Consider the following 27,231-nt stretch of genomic DNA (forward strand, 5'->3'; position numbering starts at 1 on the left):
GCTTTTCCGATCACAGAAGTCAACAAATGAGGGTGCCTGGGGACATGCAGGGCCTGGGTTCCTCCACATCACCCGAGGAACAGAAGGAGTAGGATGAGGGTGCGGCTAAAGGCTATCAAAACTGGTCGCCTAGAGCGTGGGGACAAAGAATAAAAGGAGCAGATTTCAGGCGGTGGTAGATTAGGGCATAATGTGCAAGACAGGGGTATGGTGGGGGCGGGTACAGCGGAGGAAGCCCAGGCACGGGTGATGATAAGAGGTTGATCCTCGGACATGCTGGTTTCAATGGGTGAGGTCACCGCATGTGTGGGAGGTGGGACAAAGGAGGTGTCAGAGGTATGAAGAGTAGGGGCTCCATTATAAACTAAAACAATGATAACTAACCTGAAAAACAGTATACAAGGCATATCGACATTTGAGAGAGACATACAGCGGGCATAAAGTAATCGCAGGTATTGATTATAATTCACTGTATCACAATTCCAGTGGGTCAGAAGTTTACATACACCAAGTTGACTGTGCCTTTAAACAGCTTGGAAAATTCCAGAAAATTATGTCATGGCTTTAGAAGCTTCTGATAGGCTAACTGACATAATTTGAGTCAATTGGAGGTGTACATGTGGATGTATTCAAGGCCTAACTTCAACCTCAGTCCTCGTTGCTTGACATCATGGGAAAATCAAAAGAAATCAGCCAAGACCCCAGAAAAACAATTGTAGACCTCCACAAGTCTGGTTCATCCTTGGGAGCGATTTCCAAACGCCTGAAGTACCACGTTCATCTGTACAAACAATAGTACACAAGTATAAACATGGGACCACGCAGCCGTCATACCGCTTAGGAAGAGAACGCGTCTGCTCCTAGAGATGAACGTACTTTGGTGCGAAAAGTGCAAATCAAATCCTAGAACAGCAAAGGACCTTGTGAAGATGCTGGAGGAAACAGGTATAAAATATCTATAATCCACAGTAAAACGAGTCCTATTCCGACTAAACCTGAAGGCCGCTCAACAAGGAAAATCCACTGCTCCAAAACCGCCATAAAAAAGCCAGACTACGGTTTGCAATGCACATGGGGACAAAGATCATACTTTTTGGAGAAATGTCCTCTGGTCTGATGAAACAAAAAAAGAACTGTTTGGCCATATGACCATCGTTATGTTTGGAGGAAAAAGGGGAGGCTTGCAAGCCGAAGAACACCATCCCAACCGTGAAACACGGGGGTGGCCGCATCATGTTGTGGGGGCTTTCTGCAGCAAGGACTGGTGCACTTCACAAAATAGATGGCATCATGAGGGAGGAAAAGTATGTGGATATATGAAGCAACATCTCAAGACATCAGTCAGAAGATAAAGCTTGTCGCAAATGGGTCTTCCAAATGGACAATGACATCAGCATACTTCCAAAGTTGTGGCAAAATGGCTTAAGGACAACAAAGTCAAGGTATTGGAAGTGGCCATCAGAAAGCCTGACCTCAAAACCTATAGAACATTTGTGGGCAGAACTGAAAAAGCGTGTGCGCGCAAGGAGGAACTACAATCTAACTCAGTTACACCAGCTCTGTCAGGAGGAAGTGGGACAAAATTCACCCAACTTATTGTGGAAGCTTGTGAAGGCTACCCGAAACGTTCGACCCAAGTTAAACAATTTAAAGGCAATGCTACCAAATAATAATTGAGTGTATGTAAACTTGACCCACTGACATGTGATGAAAGAAATAAAAAGCTGAAATAAATCATTCTCTCTATTATTCTGACAGTTCACATTCTTAAAATTAAAGTGGTGATCCTAACTGACCTAAACCAGGGAATTTTATTTGATTAAATGTTCAGGAATTGGTGAAAAATGAGTTGAAATGTATGTAAACTTCCGACTGAACTGTATAGTGTGAGTGAGTGATATAAAACAACTCTACACCTTGACACACTTCACACCTTCCAGAGAACGCACATCTGACAACTTCACACCTGTTGTGCACATCGCCTTCTTCCAACTGCCTTGAACTCCTTCAATTCTGGGGTCTCTGTACAACAACAGCAGCCCCTACCCTCCTGCACCTCGCCCGGCAGCAGTGACATTCAGGGGGGAGGATGTAATTCCTTGGCCCTCCAGTCCACTTGTGAGAATGCGTGCTGTTGGACACAAAAGCTTGATGGTTGCTGGCAAGGACTCACAGACTCGTGACCATCTGCTTCAGCAGCGGGATGACTGGACCCCCTCTACAGATCTTCAACTGATCTGCTTGTGCTCTGCATCAGATGGCCACAACTTTGCACACCCTGCAGTCACGGCTCTGACAGAGGCTGGCTGAAAGACATAGGTTTGTGACAGTAGGATGGAATTAATGGACCAGTAACAGGACATCACACTCACCCTCAGCGTCATCACGAACAACAACCGCTAGCACACGTGCACACACACACACACACGTGCACACACACACACACACACACACACACACACACACACACATGCGTACACACACAAAAACCTACATCCACAGGCACGTGCACACCAGTGGTGTAAAGTAACTAAGTAAAAATACTTAAGTCTTTACTTTAACATAATTATTTTYTACAACTTTTACTCCACTACATTTCAAAAGAAAATATATACTTTTTACTCCCATACATTTTCCCTGACACCCAAAATCACTGGTTAAATTTTGAATGCTCAGGCAGGACAGCAGTATGGTACAATTCATGGGCATATCAATACTGTAMATCAGCCAATGATCTGGTGGAGTCACTAAACACAAACACTGTGTTTGTTAATTACATCGGAGTGTGCCCCTGGCAAAAAGTTGTGTTGTCTTGTTTGCTTAATACAAGGCATTTGATGTATAGCAATTACTTTAACTTTTTACTTAAGTATGACAAGAGTACTTTTTCCACCACTGTACTTAAGTAAAACCTGATACTTTTACTCAAGTAGTATTTTACTGGGTAACTTTTACTTGAGTCATTTCTACTAAGGTATGACAATTTAGTAGTTCTTCCACCACTGGTGCAAACACACACACACACACACTTCAGACCTTGTCCTCATTATGTGATCTGAGCTGACTGCTACTAACTACATATTTGGAGTATCTGTTTCTTTTTTTAAATATGTCTAACTGGGTGTGTGGGAGGTTGTTACATAACATTTTATTCATTCRAAAAGTATAATGTTATTTTCAGAGTGGCGTGGATAACATTTTCTCCATTGTGTGCAGAGTSGAAGAAGACAGTTTTAGCAGGCTATGGTTGTTAGTCATTGACAAAATAAGGCTTCATAAAACCTTGGTCATTCTTGAATAAAATGTTCGCTTACATTTTAATTATTTTTCACAGATGATCAATTCAAACATACAGTATTTCTATAAAATAGTATAGTGTTTAAAAAGGCAACTTACAACACATGCAAAATAATAGTATTTCAAAAAGAAAAACACTGTTCACTGTCCTCGTTTAATGCCAACAAGAAAATAAACAATTTTCACAGATAAGACGCATTCAGAAAGTATTCAGACCCCTTGACTTTTCCACATTTTGTTATGTTACAGCCTTATTCTAAAATGGCTGAAATTGTTCATGGGGAAAAAACTATCGACTCACAATACCCCCATGCTGACAAATCATTTTTTTATMAATTTAATTTTGAAAACTGAACTAAGTATTCAGACCCTTTACTRWGTACTTTGTTGAAGCACCTTTGGCAGCGATTACAGCCTCAAGTATTCTTGGGTATGACGCTACAAGCTTGGCACAGCTGTATTTGGGGAGTTTCTCCCATTCTTCTCTGCAGATCCTCTCAAGCTCGGTCAGGTTGGATGGGGAGCGTCGCTGCACAGCTATTTTCAGGTCTCTCCGGAGATGTTCGATCAGGTTCAATTCCGGGCTCTGGTTGGGCCACTCAAGGACATTCAGAGACTTGTCCTGAAGCCACTCCTGCGTAGTCTGTGCTGTGTTCTTAGGGTCATTGTCCTGTTGGAAGGTGAACCGTCATCCCAGTCTGAGTTCCTGAGCGCTCTGGAGTAGGTTCTCATCAAGGATCTCTGTACTTTGCTCCGTTCATGTTACCCTCGATCCTGACTAGTCTCCCAGTCCCTGAAAAGCATCCCCACAGCATGATGCTGCCACCACCATGCTTCACCGTAGGGATTGTACCAGGTTTCCTGCAGACGTGACGCTTGGCATTCGGGCCAAAGAGTATAATCTCCGTTTCACCAGAGATGGTTGTCCTTCTGGAAGGTTTTACCATCTCCACTGAGGAACTCTAGAGCTCTGTCAGAGTGACAATCAGGTTCTTGGTCTCCCTGACCAAGGCCCTTCTCTCCTGATTGCTCAGGTTGGCCGGGTGGCCAGCTCTAGGAAGTCTTGGTGGTTCCAAACCACTTCCATTTAAGAATGATGGAGGGCACTGTGTTCTGTGGGACTTTAAATGCTGCAGACATTTTTTGGTAGCCTTCCCCAGATCGGTGCCTCGACACAATCGTGTCTGAGCTCTACGGACAATTCCTTCCAACTCATGGCTTGATTTTTGCTCTGACATGCACTGTCAACTGAGGGACCTTATATAGACAGGTGTGTGCCTTTCCAAATCAWMMCCAATRAATTGAATTTACTACAGGTGGACTACAATCAAGTTGTAGAAACATCTCAAGGATGATCAACGGAAACAGGATGCACCTGAGCTCAATTTCAAGTCTCATAGCAAACAGGCTGAATACTTTTACAAATAAAAACACAGAAATACCTTATTTACATTAGCAAACATTTATACAAACCTGTTTTCTCTGTCATTATGGGGTATTGTGTGTAGACTGATGAGGCAAAAAAWTTATTTAATATATTTTAGAATAAGTCTGTAATGTAACAAAATATGCAAACAGTTTCAGAGTGCACCGTATTAGATCAATACAATGGAATGGAATGCAAACTCAAGTTTGTTCAAAGAGCTAAAAAATAAACATAGCRCTGACATTTTTCCCAAAAGTGCCAACGATAGGTTAGATCAGTGTTGCCCAATCCTGGTCATGGGGATTCAAAATGTTCACCGCACACATATTTTGGTTTTTGCCCCAGCCCAACTGAATAAACTAATCAAAGCATTGATGAGGAGCGGATTAGTTGAATGAAGTGTGTTAATGCTAGGGCAAAACAACAAAAATGTGCATCGCTGTGGGTCCCCAGTATCAGGATTCAGGAAAACTGTGCTAGATGTACACCGGATTATTGTACTGTAATACTCTTACCATTCCTTCATCTTCACCCAGAGTTCAAAGGCTATTCCACTCTGCTTTTAAAGGGTAGAACAGAATATAGTGCACTTGGTACCTTTGTACTAGAGAACACCTATACAGAAATTAACTTACGGCAGCCAGAGACTTGAGGTGACGTGATACGAGTTGATAATATTGTACTGTAATTTTTCAGTGGTATTTATCTGTTAATACTCATTATGCACTTATTTGAGTGGTAAGGATACTGATACATAATTAAACATACTTTACCTTCCTGCTAGTGAATGGTAAATAGTATGTTTGTTTCAATGTTACACGAATAACACAAACTGTAGTTATTGTAAGTATTGTTTGGTTATTTTAAGGTAAATATCAGGTAAGAAGTAGTGGAATGTAAATTAAAGTGTAACTCATGATTTGTCTCTCTTGGCCTATACAGTATGTAAACTTCAGTTCTTAAATTATTTTTGACCTAGGCGGTGGTCCATCGTTTGACCACAGTTGTGGTGAAATGAAGCCAAAGGCCACGTAGTATGGAATGTACTGTAGTGATAAAGTCCAGACAGACACACGTGCACGCACACAGACACGTGTGCACGCAAACAGACGTGTTCGCACGCACACAGTCAAGCACGCACACACACAGTCAAGCACGCACACACACAGTCAAGCACGCACACACACAGTCAAGCACGCACACACACAGTCAAGCACGCACACACACCTCCACTGTGACATCTATAGTTCTTCAAAGTAAGCCACTCTGGTCTTGGTGCTCTGTAGAGTTAGCTGTAAGAGAAAATACATGAATTAGATCTCCAAAACACATAAACATCTGACCAGGATCAGTTCTACTGCTGTACAACAGTGCTATTTCACACATGAAATATCAGCTGGAGTTAGTTTCAAAGTGGCAAAGACTGTAAGGTGCCATATCCACTGACAAAAACAGACTTGGACAGGTTTTTCTATACTAGAAGTGCATTGTTAGCTGGCAATGTGGTTTTGTGAGGTGACATTATCCACCTAGGATAATGCTTTTGCATGTACTACCTCACCTCTTGACAGTCTGTATTTACTCACATTCTGACGGAACACGTGTTGAAGCCATTGTTTTTTTTTTGATTGAATTCTGACCATATTAGTATGGAAGGCTGACCCTATAGAATCCTGACAATCTAGACACTTGTTTACCCTGGTTCCTTTAGTTGAACACAAGTTTCAAAGTTAAAAGACGCTATGGGAGAAACAAATCGAATAGAGAGCGTTGTCATCTTGCAGGACACTTAATGGGCATGATTTTCTTGTCCTGTCAAATACACAGCTCTGACTGTGATAACGATGAACTGACATTGCTTTCTAGTCTACCTCTGCTATATACTTTAAAACCGTCTCAGAAGTTTGGGAGAGTACCTCACGGCACAACGTCTCCCCCCATGTGACCTACTTTTTGTGTGTATGTACTGTAAATTTGTAAAGTATTTTGTCATAATGTCTTTTTCGTATATGTGTCGGACCCCAGTAAGACTAGCTGTCGCCATTGGAGTCGGCAAATAGGGATCCTAAATTAAATAATTCGTAAACTTAAAATACTTAGAGGTGAGCAGCAAGTGGTGGAGGTTTGAAGCACTATGGGATGAATCCAAAGTTGAGATTTGTGCATGTACTTTAACTCAAATCTCTGAACAAATATCCCATTGATATCAATGCGTGATTATGAGTTATATCACCTTATCTTAAGTTTGTTAGGATTCTTGATGGACAAGAATTCTAACAACTCCCCACCCCCCGTCTAAAACCTCTACAGACTAAAACCTAATTCAGTCAGGTAAAACAGAAAATGTTTTTTTTCTCCTGTCCCCCATTAACCTAATGTAGCAGGCGTAAAATAAACACTTGAAAGGATGCCCCGCATTCTGGTCTGGGCGAGAGAGAGAAACTGTCGGGGGAGGTTCTCTTCGGGGGAGGTTCTCTTCTGGGGACTGTAAATAGCGAGGCACACATCCAAAAGTAAAAGTCGCATCGCAGGCTCTCTTCTTTTCCCCCTGAAAACTGGATGTTTCCAGCTTATCAGGGGGACTGCCAGCTTAAATACTAGAGTGGGGGGGTTGGAAAACATTATTGGTGCTAAACTGTTAGCTAAATCTGTAGACACGGGTGTTCAAGCTCACCAAAATATACAATATGAGGGAGAGAAATGGATGTGCACAGTCTCTGTTTACCATCGTCTTATTTTACACCAGGCAGGTAGCCAAGCTTATAGACTAGCTGGCCACAGGCCTGACAGGGTAGAGAGTGTGTGTGTGTGTGTGTGTAGGTTCTTCTATCCTTGCGCGGGCGTAAAATCCCCAAATGTCCCCACAAGGATAGCAAAACAAAGAAAATGATCCCTCGTGGGCACGTCCCCATGAGGACAAATGCTATTTTAAGCTTAGGTTAGGGTTAAGGTTAAGGTTATGGTAAGGTTAGGGGAAACAMAATTTTGAATGGACATTAATTTTAGGTCCCCACGAGGATAGAAGAACATAACACGCGTGTGTGTGTCACCATATTGTATTTTCCATTTCCTCTGTTTAGTCATCATGCTGATATTAATACAGATACTTACAATGAGCCATTTGGCAAAAAGATAATATTAGTTTTAAGAGTGTTGAAGAGTAAGTAAGCCTTGTCGAGCCAGTTAATATTCTCGAAAGGTTATTCAATAAACAATCAATAAAGACTTTCTATCTACTCAATCACGACAAAGTCCATAGCTGTGTACCAGCCTAAGGAAATCAACCTAATCTTTACCTCCTAGCTACTCTTCCCAAACCCACCATGTGAAGTTCATCATAACTTATTTCATTTGTAGCCAAATAAACTGAGTCGTAGTGGGAGGACCACACACAATATCATTGCGTGAGTCCAAGTTTACTTCAATATGTGTTATTATATGAATATTTGCGCATAAAGGTGTTTCCACCACCATTTCTCGCATTATTAATTTTACCGACACAAAAAGATCCCACCATGTCGAACGAAAAAAATTGTCTGGTGGAAACACCAGTTTCCATCACAGCTGTCGAGATTTTTTTTATACAGTATGATGTTACTTGCATAAAAACTGTGGAAGGAAACGTGGTTAGTGATAGTTATTTCCTMCAACTTTCTGAAGAGGCAACGAAAATTCCCTGTGAATGTGCAGTACTTTGTGTAGCCGTTAGCGATGATGCTAATGACATTTCTTCTGGTAGATGGAAAGGCTTTCGCAAAAACTCTCAATTAAATGTTAACTACAAAGTAAACCATGCTTACCTGGCAGAATGATATCAGGATTATTTGCATTAATCCAGTGGGTATTTTTATTTTTTTCTACCATCACCATCACTGCTAAACAACAGCCTCTTGCTAGGTGCTGCACTGGAGTTAAATGGTAACTACACCCAAAAATAACATTGTCCAAAATTGTTCCCAGACCTAAAAAGTGGTCTCTTGATGTGGTTTAAGCATTGTTGTGGACTTAGAAAAACAACTCAATTGGATGTACTATTAAATAAGTGTGATTTTGAGAGCGAAAATCATTTAAAAAAACAGGGGGAAACTGAAACCTGGAAAAACAAAACGGAGAAAACAGAATTTGGGAAAAAACTTAATCAGACAAAAAATCATTGATTTTATAGGGCCCCTAAACCAGTGGTCCCTGTCGACTCCAGGCCTCCCTCCCTTTACTCCATTGCCCTCTCTGCCTCCTTCCCTCTCTCCTCCCACCTCTCCCCTCCRCCCTTCTCTCAACCCCTCTGCACCCTTTCCTCTCTTCTCCTCACCCCTTCGCAGCCGCCCCCTCTTTTTCTCAGGGTAAACACACAGATAGACATACCACAGAGCCACATTGCAATGGCAGTGCAGTCTCAGTCCCCAACACAAATAGTATTGCTCACTGGCCCCAGTTCAATTAAACAAGCAGTGACTAAGCCCAGCTAAAGCTCAGAACACCCAAGGTGTTCCCATCCATTCCAATGACTGATCGCAGTGCTAAAATCAATTAGTGCTACTCAAACAAGTTTATTTTACACACGGAGACAGAAGGGGTGGCAGGGGGAGGGAGAGGCATTTTGTATGGATGTGCCAAAGCTCACATTTCACCTCAATGGTTTTACAGATTTAGCGAAGAATCTGAGGGTTGTAGATAACGGTTCAGGTTGTGAGCTTAATTTGTTAATTCCTCTTGATGATAGCAGAATAAARCTCTATGTGAAAGTAGTTAGACGGTTATCTAACGGTTATGTTTGATATGCAAGTCTGTGGTGTTTGAGTGGTAGGCTATATGAGTTGTGTGGGAGCAGTGTGTAAGGAGTGATGTGAGAAGTCTGTATGACAATTGTTTGTGCGAGATACACCCATGCATGTGTCATTGACACTGGATAGGTTAGCGACAGACATCACTATAAGGTGTACCTTTTTGAAGTTGCTGTGCTAGCTGGTGCCTCTCTTAGTGTTAGGTGTTTATGACGATTGTGTAAAACGTAATCCTATGTATGTGTGTGCGTGTGTGTGTCTGTCTGAGGAGTTATAGAGCTTACCTTTTTGAAGTTGCTGTGCTTGCTGGTGCCCTTCTCAGTGTTCTCGTTGTGGAGTATATCCAGAGGCGTTTCTCGCTCCTTCAGCTTCAGAGACTCTATCTCTGTCTTCAGCTCATTCAGCTGCTCTTGAAGGTGCTTACTCTTCTCCATGTACTCCACCCTGAGAGGACCACAGAAAAAAGAATGACAATCCTCCACCTGGGTCATACAGGCCGAAACAAGAAAGTATTATCCAAACTTAAGAATAAGAAACATTTTTTTTTCTTTCTTCTGTTCGACAATGTTTTGAAATAGTTCTACTACGGTGTGCCCTAATGAATAGAATCCTAACCAAGACCTCCAAGATGAAAATMGTTGAGTTTTTAGTCTTCCCATTTGACGATCTGTCATTTTGATTCATGAATATGACATAAAAACGGTTGTAAAATCTTGAGTAGCTGCTTGAATTTCATTGATTAACATAAAGTTATAGATATACAAACAAGATGATAGTGATAAAACAACATGTCTACATCATTATTTTCAGAACTTAAAACATCCTGAACTAGTACAATCTGTGCCACATCTTTACAAACAAATATCAATGTATTGTGACATTTCCGTACACTATAATATCCATTAATTATGAAATGAGTGCTTCTGACTGGAATGCGTCAACATAGTAACACCATGAGTCGCGGTCCATGACATTTCCGTGCTCAACGCCTGATAGAGCACGCGGGACATGTCTCATTCTGTGGTGTACTGTACATGTGTACAATCAATCAGTATCTAATTGGATGAAGTCAGGTGGCAGGACAAAGAGAGTGGCCAGTGAGTGACTCACTTTTCCGTCTTGAGAGATGGGAGAAGAGAGATTAAAAGATGGAGAGAATTAGACAGGGAGTAGGAGACAGCGACAGAGCAAGAGCAGGAGATGCGGTTGACAAAGACGAAGACAGGCAGTCGGAGAAGGAAGGGGAGAAAGAGTGAGAGAGCGAGAGATATGGAGAAAGATGAGGGACAGAGAGAAGAAAATGACAGGTGAATACAGGACAGAGAGGGAAGGTTACTGTAGAGTAAGTACATCTGATTGGATGAAGTCAGGCAGAAAGAAAGGCAGTAATGAAGTCAGGTAGAAAGAGAGCCAGCTCCTCGAGATAGAGAGCAAGAGAGACGGGGACGAATAGAACAGAGACGGAAAGAGGGACAAGTCTGTAATAGTGGTGTACATCTGATTGTTAATGCTGCAGGATGAAGCGAGGTGGTCAGTCACTCACTTATCCTTCTCGAAAGAGGAGAGAAGAGAGAGAGAGCAATAGAAAGAAAGAGAAGGATGAGAAGACAGACAGAGAGAGCGAAGTGGTCAGTCACGCACTTCTCCTTCTCGATTTCCATGGAGAGGCGCTTCATGTCTGTGTCTTTGAAGTCGAAGCTCAGGTTCTCTCTGCTGAAGCTCAGGTCTGGAGGCATCGCATCACCTGGGACGGCCGAGGGCTGGGAGGAGAGAAAGCGAGGTAGAGGGGTGGGGAGGGAAATGAGTGAGTGAGGAGATGGGAGAAGAGGGAGAAAATATAAAATGAGAGAGGGGGATAGTGAGTAGCAGCAGAAGAGGGTGACAGAGAGATAGACGGGAGAAGTAGACGGGAGAAGATAGATGGAAGAACAGGATGACAGAGAGAGGGATGGAGTGACAGATGCGAATGAATACTTTGATATGAGCGCAGACACACTTTGGAATGGTGACGGAGGCAAAATACCCTAGAATGCATTAGTCAAATCAACTATATGCCCTGAGCTTGTCTGATGCTTTAAGCGAAATGTTTGATGAAATAATTAAGACATAAATTACTAGAGCGGGTCCYACYGCAATTGATTTGATTGTGCCGGGCCTGGCTCAGACTTGCTGCGCTGTGTTGAAAAAAAGACAGCGAGTGACTGTGACTAGCACCCGTTGTCGCCCTCTACTCCCTGCTGCAGCGCCACAGAACATCAACAGTGTGTATCACGCTGTCCGTGCTTTGCTAAAGCTGCAACATAATTACAGCCATTTCTGACTGAAAAGTTACTGTAAGTATTGAAATACGGTATTAAGACTAAACAGGATGTGCTCTAAGGCCTGCACCTCAATGGTGGTTATACCAGGCTGCTATACTAAGCCTAATAATGAGAATGACATCATTTATTATAATGATCATAATAATAATAATAATAATAACAATAAGAAGGATATCAAAGAAAAAAATTGGGTTATTATTATTATAAATATAATTTCTGACAATTTGGAAGTGTAAACAGCAATAAATAATAAAAGAGAGGCTGATCTAACAAAAGTGTAAAGCCTTTATTACAGCATAGCAAAGAATAAAAACAGCAGAATTTGTTAATCCGACATGTGAGGCTTGGTGCTCACGGAGTCAGTAAGATATTAAACAAACACTCACAGGCAATATTTTATATATATATGGATGATTTATAAAGCCAGGCACATAACAGTTATGCTATTGATTATAAACCTAATAAAGTTGGTTTCCTCTCTCCTCACTTTTCTATAGGCAATTAAAGCAAGGGCTGTTTTCTCGTCTCCTAACTCTGATGCTGCCTCTGCCGCATTGTTCTCAATACCAATATGCTGGTTAACTTTGCTATTATGCACACAGCAACATGGTRTAGGAAAAGTCACCAATTCAACCCGAACTGATGTCTTTCAGAACCATGGATAGAGACCACTATCGAACGCGGGAGAAAGAGCATGTTATAAAATWATATTTTTTTGTTATTACATAACCATATAACCATATGCAGGGTTATATGGGKCGAAAATCCACTCTCACARAGGTACGTGATTGCAAAGGGCATCAGTGACTTAACAGCGCAATTTGCCAAGGCAAGGAACTCTGAGCGCAGCCCTATCCAGAAATCTGGCAGTGGKTTCTGTTTAAATTCAATTTTCACAGAACTGCTCGTTGCAATTTCGATGAGGCACTCTTGTTTAGATATTGGTAAGTGGACTGGAGGCATGGCATGAAAGGATAACGAATCCAGTTGTTTGTGTCGTCCATTTCGGGAAAGTACCGGCGTAATTTCGCACCCAGCTCACTCAGGTGCTTTGCTATATCACATTTGACATTGTCTGTAAGCTTGAGTTCATTTGCACACAAAAAAAACATTCAATGACGAAAAGACCTGTGTGTTGTCCTTGTTAATGCAGACAGAAAAGAGCTCCAACTTCTTAATAATAGCCTCAATTTTGTCCCGCACATTGAATATAGTTGCGGAGAGTCCCTGTAATCCTAGATTCATATCATTCAGGTGAGAAAAAACATCACCCAGATWGMCSAGTCGTGTGAMAAACTCGTCATCATGCATGCGGTCAGACAAGTGAAAATTATGGTCAGTAAAGAAAACTTTAAGCTCGTCTCTCAATTCAAAAAAACGTGTCAATACTTTGCCCCTTGATAACCAGTGCACTTCTGTATGTTGTAAAAGCGTTACATGGTCGCTGCCCATATCAGTGCATAGTGCAGAAAATACACAAGAGTTCAGGGGCCTTGCTTTAACAAAGTTATCCATTTTCACTGTAGTGTCCAACACGTCTTTCAAGCTATCAGGCATTCCCTTGGCAGCAAGAGCCTCTCGGTGAATGCTGCAGCATATCCAAGTGGTCGTCGAGAGCAACTGCTTGCACGTGTGTTACCACTCCACTAGGTCTCCCTGTCATGGCTTTTGCACCACAGATACCAACACATCTTGACCACCAAAGTCCATTTGATGTCACAAAGCTGTCCAGTACTTTAAAAATATCCTCTCATGTTGTCCTGGTTTCCAGTGGTTTGCAGAAGAGGATGTTTTCCTTAACTGACACCCCATAGACGTAACGGACATATACCAGGAGCTGTGCCAGGCCKYCCACGTRTGTTGACTCATCCAGCTGTAACGCATAGAATTCACTGGCTTGTACGCAAAGCAGTAATTGTTTCAAAACATCTCCTGCCATGTCATTGATGCGTCGTGAAACAGTGTTGTTTGATGAAGTAATTGTCTGTATAGTTTTTTGGGCCTTTCCCCCAGCATTGTCCCAGCCATAGCCGTGGCAGCAGGAAGAATTAAGTCCTCAACAATAGTATGGGGATTGCCTGTCCTAGCCAGTCYATAGCTCACCATATAAGATGCTTCAAGCCCCTTCTTATTAATGGTGTCTGTTGCTTTTYTACATGTCTTACTACTCGACAGTCGTCTTTATTCTCGCTCAAAAAACTCCTGTGGCTTATTTTTSAAATTGTCATGTTTGGTTTCTAATGTTTGGTTTCTAAATGTCTGCGCAAGAGAGGTTTCCCGTGAGAGAGTAACGGTTAATGTGATTGGATGTTAATTAATCGTGTTACATAAAACACTACCTATCTTTCCTTACATTTATGATACTGTTTGTCGTTATATGATATTCCAAGCATTTAAAAATGTAATTACACATTGAACTTGATCCTGTAAATTACTGGATATTGCTGTCGGACTCTTTTTGTATGGAGATCTCGGAAGTGAACTGTAACCTCGTAACATTTCGTATCTTTCTATGTTACGGTGTAAAAACCGTTTATGGGCACACATATCCAAAATAATGTTGGGAGATTGCAAAATCTAATGCTTCTAACAGAAAGAGCAACTTTAAGATGATTAACAAAACTAAAATCCATTCTGTTATTAACAGGGTTCTTCAATAATTATCCATAATAGTTGTTTGACGCGCATTTGAGGTCTAACTGTTAAGTTACTAGAGAACATTCTCACACTACATCAGTTGATTTTTCTGAATGACAATCAAGTGATAAAGAGCTTGTGTGATACCGCACGCGATTGAACAACAGCCAAAGTGTTGGAATTCATGTTGATCTCAAGGATTGACAACATTTGTGTGTCTGTTGTTACGGGGTCAAGATAAATAGCCTGTCTTTTCCTGAGGATTCTTGAGGTAAGATTACAATGACAGCTGTAGCCTAGTTGTCTGTTTGACTTATGGCAGATTTGTTACATTGAGCAGATAGTGTCAAGTTCATGAGAGAAAGTAATGGGCGATGGAACGCTAGTTGACTTGTGATGGGACAGTGAGTCTGTGTGGTAGAGCCATCGTCATGCACAACATGAGTGCAATGTGCATACAAAACATTCACTTCTAAAGGATTTCCCAAAAAAACGTACCCAATTAAATGTTGACTGCAATTAAAAAAGAACTGGCAGAATGGTATCAATTGGGTGGGCGTTAATTTTGCAAACTCTCCCATCACATGTCTAGTAGCCAACAAAAACCCTAGCTAAACAGTCAATTGCAAGGTGTGCAGTTGAATTAAAGGGGAACTACAGCATTTTTTGCAAGGCGCACAATTGAATTAAAGGGGAACTAAACCAATTATATAAATMTGTTTTACTCAAAGTGGGTCTACTGATATGTTTTAAGCATTTGTTGTTTTTCTATAAAAAGCGATTTTGAGASGGAAAATCAGATTCTTTGGGGAACATTTCCTAAACTATTTCATAGGCCGACTTGTTGTCCTTTATTTATGATTAATATACAGTATATGATATTATCATAATTGTACATAGCCTGCCAGAATACATTGTTAGACAGTTTTAAAATACACTTTAATGCTTTTGATTGGATTTTGTGTGTCYTATTTACAATAAAATGTTACAAGTTCAAAGTTACATAATGGCATATTCCAAGAACACAGGATGAGATGTTACTATCCTTTGTGCAAGCACTTCCAACAGTTCATGAACAGTGAGACTGGTGAAATTTGYGGAGCGCATCGTCAGTAGTGTACCTTTGGTTCCTAGGGTGTTTCGGCKTTTCACACTATACACCCTCCCCAAAGGCGGCCAGCGACAGGGTGATCAATCCTACGCTTGCGTCCCATTCCCAATTAGTCATAGGAGTTGCCTTGTTGTTGATAGCCAACATCCCATGGGACTATGCATGGCAGGGGCGTCTTCCTCCCTGAGTCAAGCATTGTTGACCGCATACCTCCTGGCCCTCTCACTTCGGGGCCCAGCTGGGGTCTTTCCTCTTCATCCAGAGCCATTGACTGCTGCCTTCCTTGCCCCTCTGATACAGCTTTGATGCCAAACGCTGGCTCTGGCCCTTAATTCCAGTCTCTAAGCAGTCTGGTTGTAGATGTTGCACCAAAACCTCTGCAGCCCACCTCCACTGGTCGGACTTCTGTGTTCCAGCCATGATGCCGTGCTTCGGCAGCTAGATCGGCATAGCGCAGATGTTTTCGCTCATAAGCCTCATCTACTGAGTCCTCCCAGGGTACGTGAGCTCAATGATGAAGACCTTCTTGAGCATTTTTCAGTCGCGGGCCAAGCGCAGCTGTCTCGCTCTAATGGTGTAGAGCCGCTCTTCGGTGGTTTAGCCCCTTCGCGGACAAAGGTCGTCCGTAAGGGTGTGATGCTGCTGGGTGGTAGGGAGTTGGTGGCAGCTCGCTTGTCCTCCAGGGCGACGCAAGGTTTTTAAGGACTTGGTTGTGACGCCAAATGTAGCGTCCTTGGGTGAGGCTTGTTTTACACCCTGTGAGAATGTGCCTGAGGTTGGCTGCATGGAACAGAGGGCACAGTCCGGATCTTCACCATACCATTGGTGAAGATTAACTGGTGTTGGAAGGACGTCATATGTTGCTCTGATGGAAAGGCTAACCGCCTCGCTCCATGGCCCACGAATCCTTCCAGGTGATCTTCCTCTTCTCCACACTGTCCCATCGAGTCCACTGTCCCTGTTTGGCAGAGAGATGGCCTTGGCCACCTTGCACCTCCTCCTGATGGCGTACTTCCTGCACTACCATCTTCCGCCGCTCTGGTGCAGTGGCCTTACTCCAAGCAGCACGGCTAGTTAGCCCAAGGCCTCCTCTCCCTTGCTGAACATGACCACAATGTCAGCATGTCTGAGGTGCTGTGCCTCCTGGACTGCTTTTCCTGGCCTCCATTTGCGCCAGTTGCCAAGGTCGGCGTTGTTGCTCACACTGGGTCTCAGATTTTTCTCAGTGTCATCTGAGCCTGGTTTTTGCACACTGAATTCCTCTGTTAGACTGGTGAGGGGCAGCTTGAGGACACCATCTCATAGAGGCCTATGGTGTAAGGCATCGTGAACTCCGAGCCACTTCTTTAAGTAGCCTTGACTCCTCTTTCCATCTTCTCCACTGTGAGATTGGAACCTCATACACTGCTAGGGCCACAACACCCGGGTAGGGGACCAAACTGCAGACACCAGGCCTTTAACTTTCCAGGTAGCTGTGGTGTTGTCGGGAATGTGATGGCTATACTGATGTCTTTGCGCAGCTGTTGCCCTGGTCTTTGTCCTTCAGGCTTGCATCATACCACCTTCCAGGCTTTTTACCGTAAGTCATAAAGTATAGTAAGTAAAGTATGCGCCGAGGATAGGGGTGACGCACACTCCTGATGAATCAGTTTAAATACAAATTATATTTATATTTGTTGAGCGGGATAAATACTCAGCAGAGCGGGGAGAAAATTGAGACATATTAAACAAAGAAAAACTACATACGAATCAACATAAAGAAGTCCCTTGTTGTTAGTATGTACTAACGAGGAATGTTTCAAGCAGACTGTAGTGAGAGGCAAAAAAGCTACAGCACGGGAAAAAAAATGTTATAAGACCCAGAGCTTCCCAGCAGAAATCATAATTAAATGTATATCATCCATTTAGAAAATATGACCCTGATGGCATTGTCGCTTTATTTATCACGAAAGACCCATACAGTGCCTTTGTGCAAAGTTATAATCCCCTTGGCGATTTGCTATTTGGTTGAAATTCTTGAGGGAAACCTGTTTCAGTCTTCCAGAGATTTGAGACTGGGACAGAGGTTCACCTTCCAGCAGGACAATGACCCTAAGCATACTGCTAAAGCAACACTCTAGTGGTTTAAGGGGAAACATTTAAATGTCTTGGAATGGCCTAGTCAAAGCCCAGACCTCAATCCAATTGAGAATCTGTGGTATGACTTAAAGATTGCTGAACACCAGTGGAACCCATCCAACTTGAAGGAGCTAGAGCAGTTTTGCCTTGAAAAATTGGCAAAAATCCCAGTGGCTAGATGTGCCAAGCTCATAGATACATACCAAGAGACTTGCAGTTGTAATTGCTGCAAAAGGTGGCACTACAAAGTATTGACTTTGGGGGGTGAATAGTTATGCACACTCAAGTTTTGATTTTTTTGTCTTATTTCTTGTTTGTTTCACAATAAAACATATTTTGCATCTTCAAAGTGGTAGGCATGTTACATAAATCAAATGATACAAACCCCACAAATAATCTATTTTAATTCCAGGTTGTAAGGCCAAAAAAAATTGAAAAATGTCAAAAGGGGGTGAATACTTTCGCAAGCCACTGTATAAAGTGTCTCAGAGTAAGAGTGGCGATCTCGGATAAGTTTAACCTTTAGATTATAATGAATAAGAGGGAAGACCTGAACCTAGATCAGCACTCCTACTCTGAGACACTCTTTGAATACAGGCCCTGTACTGTATGTTATGTACTGTACTCTGTAATACTGAGAAGTGATGTAATATATGAACATAATTCTCTTGTGGGCGGGCAGYCAGGCAGAGTGTAAAGGCTACTGTGCTGGAGGTGGACTAGCTACTGTACATCTAAGTGGTGGAAGGGTGATGAGTTCATCTACACGAGTCAGTCATTTAATGTAAACAGATTTGGATGTGAATGCCGCTGCATCAATGACATAATTTGCTGTATTAGCACACTGTATTACTTATACAACTAATATACTGTAAGTACAGGACATGAGTAAAAACTAACGTGGGCATTGTTTAATGCGTTTCACAAGACAAAACATCCCAAGCATTCCAATGTACTTAAGCAGGTGGGCGTTACAAGTGGAATAAAGGGACAAACTAGAATATCAATACACAACATATTCCTCTCCCTTTACTTTTGATGCCTCATAAGGAAAAAGTTAATATTCACTGTTTTGCATATTATTTTCTTTTTAACATAACAGTTATCTTAATGTAAATAAAGGAACTTTTCAGAATAACCTTTTCTGAACTAGGCAAAGAAGGTAGATGGCCTCAGTTCCCAGACTTAACCCGGGGGTGTATTCTGCCCCAATGTCGGAGGTTAGTCAGAACTAAATGTTCAATCTTTCAGGGGGTCGTCTTTCTCTCTCGTAATGACAACGTACAGGTGAGTCGACAGTCGCATTGTCACTGAGTCAGAGTGGTGATGGTGTATGCCCAGACTGGGGTGCAACAGTACCCTGAAGTAGGCACTCTGGCTGGTTCAATTGAGTTTGGAGCACTTTTCWAATTTCTAGGTTGCTGCAGTGGATGTTCAGTGATGGCTCGTAATCATGGTAGGTCTCCAGTAGCTGATCTTGGTTTGTCACTTGACATGAGTCATCTCTGAGGTTGGTTCCTGGCAACAGTTGATCCACGTGTCTCCTGCAGATTATGTTCTCCGGTGTGTGAACTGTGTAGYACACAGGGCCTGTTTGTGCGACCACTGTTGCTGGTAAGGCTGACCCCAATTAGTCGACTGGTCGATTGTTAGGCTGTTGGTCGACCGAGAATGTTTTAGTCAAGCAGTAACAAATATACACTACCGTTCAAAAGTTTGGGGTCACATCGAAATGTCCTTGTTTTTGAAAGAAAATRWAAWWWWTTGGGCCCATTATCAGCAACCATCACTCCTGTGTTCCAATGGCACGTTGTGTTAGCTAATCCAAGTTTAGAATTTTAAAAGGCTAATTGATCATTAGAAAACGCTTTTGCAATTATGTTAGCACAGCTGAAAACTACTGTACTGATTAAAGAAGCAATAAAACTGGCCTTCTTTAGACTAGTTCAGTATCTGCAGTATCAGTATTTGTGGGTTTGATTACTCTAACCAGAATAGAGTSGGAGGCCCCGGTGCACAACTGAGCAAGTGAGCAAGAAGACAAGTACATTAGAATAACATTTGTGAGACGCAGAAAAAATGAAAAGATGCTTAAGGTGTGCTTGACGCCATCTGTCAAGCATGGTGGAGGCAATGTGATGGCATGGGTGTGCTTTGGTGGTGGTAAAGTGGGAGATTTGTACAGGGTAAAAGGGATCTTGAAGGAGGAAGGCTATCACTCCATTTTGCAACCCCATGCCATGTGGACGGCGCTTAATTGGAGCCAATTTCCTCCTACAACAGGACAATGAKCCAAAGCACAGCACCAAACTATGCAAGAACTATTTAGGGAAGAAGCAGTCAGCTGGTATTCTGTCTATAATGGAGTGGCCAGTAMTCACTGGATCTCTCAACCCTATTGAGCTGTTGTGGGAGCAGCTTGACCGTATGGTACGTAAAAAGTGCCCGTRAAGCCAATCCAACTTGTGGTAGGTGCTTCAGGAAGCATGGGGTAAAATMTATTTCGATTGTCTCAACAAATTGACAACTAGAATGCCAAAGGTCTGCAAGGATTCACTATTGTAAAGTGGTTGTTCCACTGGATATCATAAGGTGAATGCACCAATTTGTAAGTCGCTCTGGATAAGAGCGTCTGCTAAATGACTTAAATGTAATGTAAATGTAAGGATGTAATTGCTGCAAATGGAGGATTCTTTGACGTACAATTACTATTTAAATWAAAAATCTTCATAACCTTAGACGTCTTGACTAGATTTCCTATTCATTTTGCAACTCATTTCATGTATGTTTTCATGGAAAACAAGGACATTTCGGAGTGACCCCAAACTTTTGAGCGGTAGTATATATGCACTCATCTCAGTGAACTAGTCCATTGGAGGCCTAGACTAAAAGTCATTTTATGCTTGATCCAAAATTGTGGTCRGAGGCTCCATATGGATGGTGTAACGCAATTGCGGAGCCTCCAGAGGCCAAATCGAGCTCCATACAGCATCACCATGCTCCTCCCAAATTTTGTAGGGCTCTGTATAGCTCCACATTGACATGATTGGTTGACGGTTTTCTACATCCTGTAAAAAACACAAACCCACTTCCTTGACAACAGCTCTGCACTGTTCCGCGAAGCGCAAGAAGTATGAATGCCCTGACTTCTGCTGAGGCCATATCACCGTAAATGCTGCATGGCCAATGCAGACGTCGGATTGACCATGCGATCAGATGCAATGCACTTCTTTCTCCAGAATGCGCGCTCTCCCGCCAATTTGTGCACATTTATTGTATCATAACTTCATTCTGTTAATTGTTTGCATATATCAATTCCCCATTACATATTTCACCAGTAATTTCTAATCTCTGTCATTTCTGTTAATGCATACCATATTATTATTCCCGTTATCACTGTCGGAGTGGACACATTATTTGCAGYMTACACAACGTATGCTACACTTGTGAGAAACACGTTTTGGTTAATTTCCTTCCATTTACGAGGTGTCAATTTAGTCATTGTCTTTTTGTTTGGAGAGCTCCTGTCAATGTTGAGTAAGGACGCACACGCATTTAAGTATCTTTGGAGGGAGTTGAAAGTCCGTGTTTCCCAGCAACAGCCCCAAAACATCACTGCTCTAGAGGAGATCTGCATGGAGGAATGGGCCAAAATACCAGCAACAGTGTGTGAAAACCTTGTGAAGACTTACAGAAAACMTTTGACCTCTGTCATTGCCAACAAAGGGTATATAACATATATAAACTTTTGTTATTGACCAAATACTTATTTTCCACCATAATTTGCAAATAAATTCATTAKAAATCCTACAAATGTGATTTTCTGGAGAAAAAAAATCTAATTTTGTCTGTCATAGTTGAAGTGTACCTATGATGAAAATTACAGGCCTCTRTCATCTTTTTAAGTGGGAGAACTTGCACAATTGGTGGCTGACTAAATACTTTTTTGCCCCACTGTAAATGTGCCCATTTGGGGATCTGATAGTATTTCTGATTGGCTTAACACACTACCACTAATGACCTGTGGAGATTCTCAAAGTAATGTTTTCTTCACCTCAAATAGCAAGCAAACAAAGTCTGTTTTTACATCCATTGAGAATTACAATAATTCCTCAATGTATTTGAAAAACCTTTCTAGCTCTCTCCGTTTCGATAATCAGTGTGAAAGGGAAAAATGTCATGCTCTGTTCGAGTGGAAACGTAATAAAATAAGCCTACCTGATTACTTATCAGTGCTTGGACTGAAATAAGTTCCGGTACTCATTTTGATATTTATATTTAGGTGCAGGCGCTCCACAATATGTGAGCTAATATTCTATAAAAAGGAACAGGACCTCAAGCAGCAGAACATTTTAGGTGCCGGTACTCAACCCCGGTGAGCTCCTGCCAAGTCAAGCACTGCTTCTTATCCCTTGCACAAATAGCCTACAACTGTGTCCGTCCCAAGCTCACTGGCACGGGAAACTCTGAGGGCCCAGAATATGTTATACGCAAGCTTCAAGCAGGACCCAAGTTAATAGTTAATGTTTCAAGTTCCTTGCAGATTGGCTACACTACACATGGCCTATGTGATTTATAGGATATTTCTTTTTAAAATCAGGATATTTTCTACCTGCAGGCTGCAATGTTTTTATTTGTTMGCTTTATGTAGACTATTTTTACATAGTTGGCAATGGGAGTTACTTTTTAGGTTTGTATCATTTTCATTTAGATTAACCACATGACAATGATTTAGATATGAAGTTATTATAAATTAAAACAAACTGATTCACAAAAACCAAAACTGGCACCCAGATAGGTAGAAATGGTAAGATAAATTGGCATTCCACATTCGTGTAGCCTATTACCGGCAACTTCAGGAGAGTAATGGCAGAATCTGCGGAAGCCAGCAGGAGCAGGAGGAGAATAGTTGGGTCAGGTTAAGTTTCTCTTCTGGTTATCTAGAMCTCTGGCGCACTCGAMGCATTTGTTTCATAAAACCGTAAGCTTAAAGCATCAGACAYGCACAATGTATATCGTTGATTTTATTAAAAAACACATAGGGTGTGTCTATATGGAAAAATTACGCGGGTGCCAATTTGTTGTAGTATGGGGGMTGTTTCTGTAGGTCAACAGGAAGGTGTTTAGGCGTCTATTGAGGGCCCCGTTCTCTTGTGATGTTTTTAAAGCTTGCTCCTTTTGTCTGGACAAAACTTTKATCTCTTCATCACTGCAACGTCGGGCCATTTGCTGTGTGCGTCGACTACAACTAAGAACATATTATCCTCCAGTGGGCCTGCATAGTCTATGTGGATTCGCTGCCAAGGCTCCTCTGAGAAGTCCCATAGCTGAGGCATGTTCCTCATCTTTTGACATGCAGAACGTGACTTGGCCTTGTCTTTGATAGCAGCGTCCAAACCTGGCCACCAAAAGTAGCTGTGTGCAATCTCCTTCATTCGCACCATGCCACAGTGCKCTGAATGGAGTTCAAGCACCTGCCTTCTCAGAGCAGCGGTATGATGACTCGAAAGCCCCATAGCAAACATCCAGACTGAACTGTGAGCTCATTTCTCRTCACCAGGTAAGGCTTTAGGCTGTCCGACAGCTCTCCTCCTTTCCCACGAGTGACAATGTACACAACCTCAGACATCACTGGATCAGTGTGGGTGAACTTTTTCACTTGGACAGATGTAACTGGGGTGTGCGTCACTTCCTTGAAGTAGAAGATTTCAGCCTGGGAGTGCTCAGTGTGTGTGACAGGTAAGCGAAGCCTTGAGAGGCCGTCTGCTGATATCGTACTGGTGAGCAAATAACAGTAATGCCCATCGCTGCATACGGCTGGCTGCGAGCAACGGAATGCCGGTGTGAGGACCAAATATGGAGATAAGGGGTCTATGGTCCGTCAGCAGTGTGAATCGTCGGCTAAACGGACACTGATTACATTTCTTAACTCCAAACACGATGGCGAGTGCTTCACGCTCCATCTGTGCATAATTGCTCTCGGCTTTATTTAAGGTCCATGATGCGAAAGCTCCCGTTCTGTGGGGATGGAGCTTCTGCGACGGCCTTCACCTTTGATGGCACTTTGTGGAGCGCTGAACTGTCGATGACGTGGCCCAGGTACTCAACAGAAGGTCGGGAAAAAGTGCATTTGTCCTTCCGGACCCTCAGACCATACTCCTCCAGTCTCTGTAGTGTAGCGTCCAGGTTTCTCAGGTGCTCATGCTCGTCTTTGCCTGGTGATGAGTAGATCAAGGTAACAGAGAGATAAAGGTGCCCCACGTTATGTACACTGCCTGCTAACTCAGGCTAGAATCGTGCATGATAATTAGGTTGATTTGGATAGAACACACTCTGACGTTTTCTAAACTGTTTGAATGATGTCTGTGAGTATAACAGAAACCTCATGGCATACAAAAACCTGAGAAAAATCCAAACCAGGAAGTGGGAATCTGAGGTTTGTAGTTTTCAAGGTCATTGCCTATCGATATACAGTGTCTATGGGTCATATTGCTTCCTAAGGCTTTAACTAGTCTTTAGAACCTGTTTGAACTTCTACTGTGAAGGAGGGGGGAACTGAGAGCTGTCTTTAGAACCTTGGGGTCAGACCCTGAAGCTGTCTTAGAACCTTGGGGCCAGACCCCTGACCTTGGGGTCAGGGTTCTGGCCAGAGTGGCCATGAGCTCAGTCTCGCGCAACCCCCGTGAGAGTTAGCTGCGTTCCATTGCATTCTACAGACAAAGGAATTCTCCGGTTGAAACCATTTATGAAAGTTTATGATAAAACATCCTAAAGATTGATTCCATACTTCGTTGACATGTTTCTACGAACTGTAATATGACTTTGTCTGAACTTTCGCCCTACTTCCGCGCCCTCCTGAGTTTGGATTTGTGTACTAAACGTGTGAACAAAAAGGAGGTAATTTGGACATAATGGACTTTATCGAACAAAACAAACATTTGTGGACTGGATTCCTGGGAGTGCCTTCTGATGAAGATCAAAGGTAAGTGAATATTTATATGCTATTTCGGACTTCTGTTGACTCCACAAACATGGCGGTATCTGTATGGCTTGTTTTTGTGTCTGAGCGCCGTCTCAGATTATTGCATGGTGTGCTTTTTCCGTAAAAGTATTTTTTAAATCTGACACAGCGGTTGCATTAAGGAAAGTTTATCTATAATTCCATGCACAACACTTGTATCTTTAGCAATGTTTATTATGATATTTCTGTAAATTGATGTGGCTCTCTGGCAAAATCACCGGATGTTTTGGAAGCAAACAATACTGAACATAACGCGCCAATGTAAACTGAGATTTTTGGATAAAATATGAAACTTTATCGAACAAAACATAACATGGATATTGTGTAACATGAAGTCCTATGAAGTGATCTGATGAAGATCATCAAAGGTAGTGATTCATTTTATCTCTATTTTGCTTTTGTGACTCCTCTCTTTGGCTGGAAAAATGGCTGTGTTTTTCTGTGACTAGGTGCTGACCTAACAATCGTTTGGTGTGCTTCGTCGTAAAGCCTTTTTGAAATCGGACACTGTGGCTGATTTAGAACAAGTTTAACTTTAAATGGTGTTGAGGAATTTTAATTATGGGATTTTCTGTTGTTTTGAATTTGGCGCCCTGCAATATTCACTGGCTGTTTGGCGAGGAGGAACGCTACCGTCCCGAATATCCCAGAGAGGTAAAGTCTGATGGCCTTGAGATGGAAGCTGTTTTTTAGTCTCTCGGTCCAGCTTGATGCCCTGTACTTGATGATCTTTTGCCTTCCTGTGAATCGATGGTGTAGGTGTCCCGTGACGTGCTGTGCAGACCTCACTACCCTCTGGGAGACCTTACGGTTGTGGCGAGCAGTTGACGTACCAGGTGGTATACAGCCCGACAGGATGCTCTCAATTGTGCATCTGTAAAAGTTTGAGTGTTTTTGGTGACAAGCCAAATTTCTTCAGCCTCCTGAGGTTCAAATCAAAACACATTTTATTTGTCACATACACATGGTTAGCAGATGTTAATGGCGAGTGTAGCGAAATGCTTGTGTTCTAGTTCTGACAATGCAGTAAACACCAACGTAATCTAACCTAACATTCCACAACTACACTACTTATCTTTATCCCTTTACACTTGTGTGTATATGTACATAAGATATATGAATAAGTGATGGTACAATACGGCATAGGCAAGATGCAGTAGAATGGTATAAGTACAGTATACATATGAGATGAGTAATGTAGGGTATGGAAACATAAGTGGCATATTTAAAGTGGCTAGTGATACATGTATTACATAAAGATGGCAAGATGCATAGATGAGAGTACAGTATATACATATACATTATATTAAGTGGCATTGTTTAAAGTGCTAGTGATACATTTGATTCAATTCCCATCAATTTCCATTTTAAAGTGAGCTGGAGTTGAGTCAGTATGTGTTGGCAGCAGCCACTCAATGTAGTGTGGCTGTTTAACAGTATGATGGCCTTGAGATAGAAGCTGTTTTTCAGTTCTCTCGGTCCCTGCTTTGCATGCACCTGTACTGACCTCGCTTCTGGATGATAGCGGGGTGAACAGGCAGTGGCTCGGGTGGTGTTGTCCTTGATGATCTTTATGGCCTTCTGTGACATCGGGTGTGTAAGGTGTCTTAGAGGACAGGTATTTGCCCCAGTGATGCGCTGTGCAGACCTCACTACCCTCTGGAGAGCCTTACAGGTTGTGGGTGGAGCAGTTGCCGTACAGGCTGTGATACAGCTCGACAGGATTGCTCTCGACTGTGCATCTGTAAAGTTTGTGAGTGCTTTGGTGACAAGCCGAATTTCTTCAGCCTCCCTGAGGTTGAAGAGGCGCTGCTGCGCCTTCTTCACAACGCTGTCTCCGCGATGTGGATAGGGCGTGTGCTCCCTCTGCTGTTTCCTGAGGTCCACAATCATCTTCTTGTTTTGTTGATGTTGAGTGTGAGGTTATTTTCCTGACACCACATCCTAGGCTAGAGCCCTCACTCCTCCCTGTAGGCCGTCTCGTCGTTGTTGGTAATCAAGCCTACCACTGTAGTGTCGTCCGCATACTTGATGATTGAGTTGGAGGCGTGCATGGCCACGCAGTCGTGGGTGAACAGGGAGTACAGGAGAGGGCTCAGAACGCACCCTTGTGGGGCCCAGTGTTGAGGATCAGCGGGGTGGAGATGTTGTTACCCTACCCTCACACCTGGGGGCGCCCGTCAGGAAGTCCAGACCCAGTTTCACAGGGCGGGGTCGAGACCCAGGGTCTCGAGCTTGATGACAGATTTGGAGGGTACTATGGTGTTAAATGCTGAGCTGTAATCGATGAACAGCATTCTCACATAGGTATTCCTCTTTGTCCAGATGGGTTAGGGCAGTGTGCAGTGTGGTTGCGATTGCGTCGTCTGTGGACCTATTGGGGCGGTAAGCAAATTGGAGTGGGTGAAACAGCCTGACAGGATGCTCTCGATAGTGCATCTGTAAAAGTTTGTCAGGGTTTTGGGGACAAGCTAAATTCCTTCAGCCTCCTGAGGTTGAAGAAGCGCTATTGGCGCCTT

At 42.6% G+C, this 27,231-nt stretch overlaps 1 protein-coding gene across 1 annotated transcript in view; it reads right to left on the minus strand.

Moving 5' to 3' along the window:
* Positions 1-3,287: 3,287 nt before the first annotated feature.
* LOC111974239 (merlin) overlaps positions 3,288-27,231 on the minus strand; it is an 84,724-nt gene continuing 60,780 nt past the window's right edge. The window contains exons 14-16 of the mRNA XM_024001899.3: positions 11,146-11,264; positions 9,789-9,948; positions 3,288-6,015 (exon numbers count right to left, since the gene is read on the minus strand). Coding sequence (XP_023857667.1) covers positions 5,965-6,015; positions 9,789-9,948; positions 11,146-11,264 — 330 coding nt within the window. The 3' untranslated portion in view covers positions 3,288-5,964. The remainder of the gene's footprint in view (positions 6,016-9,788; positions 9,949-11,145; positions 11,265-27,231) is intronic.

Source organism: Salvelinus sp. IW2-2015, linkage group LG15 (genome assembly GCF_002910315.2).
Source record: "Salvelinus sp. IW2-2015 linkage group LG15, ASM291031v2, whole genome shotgun sequence".
NCBI classification, from domain to species: Eukaryota; Metazoa; Chordata; class Actinopteri; order Salmoniformes; family Salmonidae; genus Salvelinus; species Salvelinus sp. IW2-2015.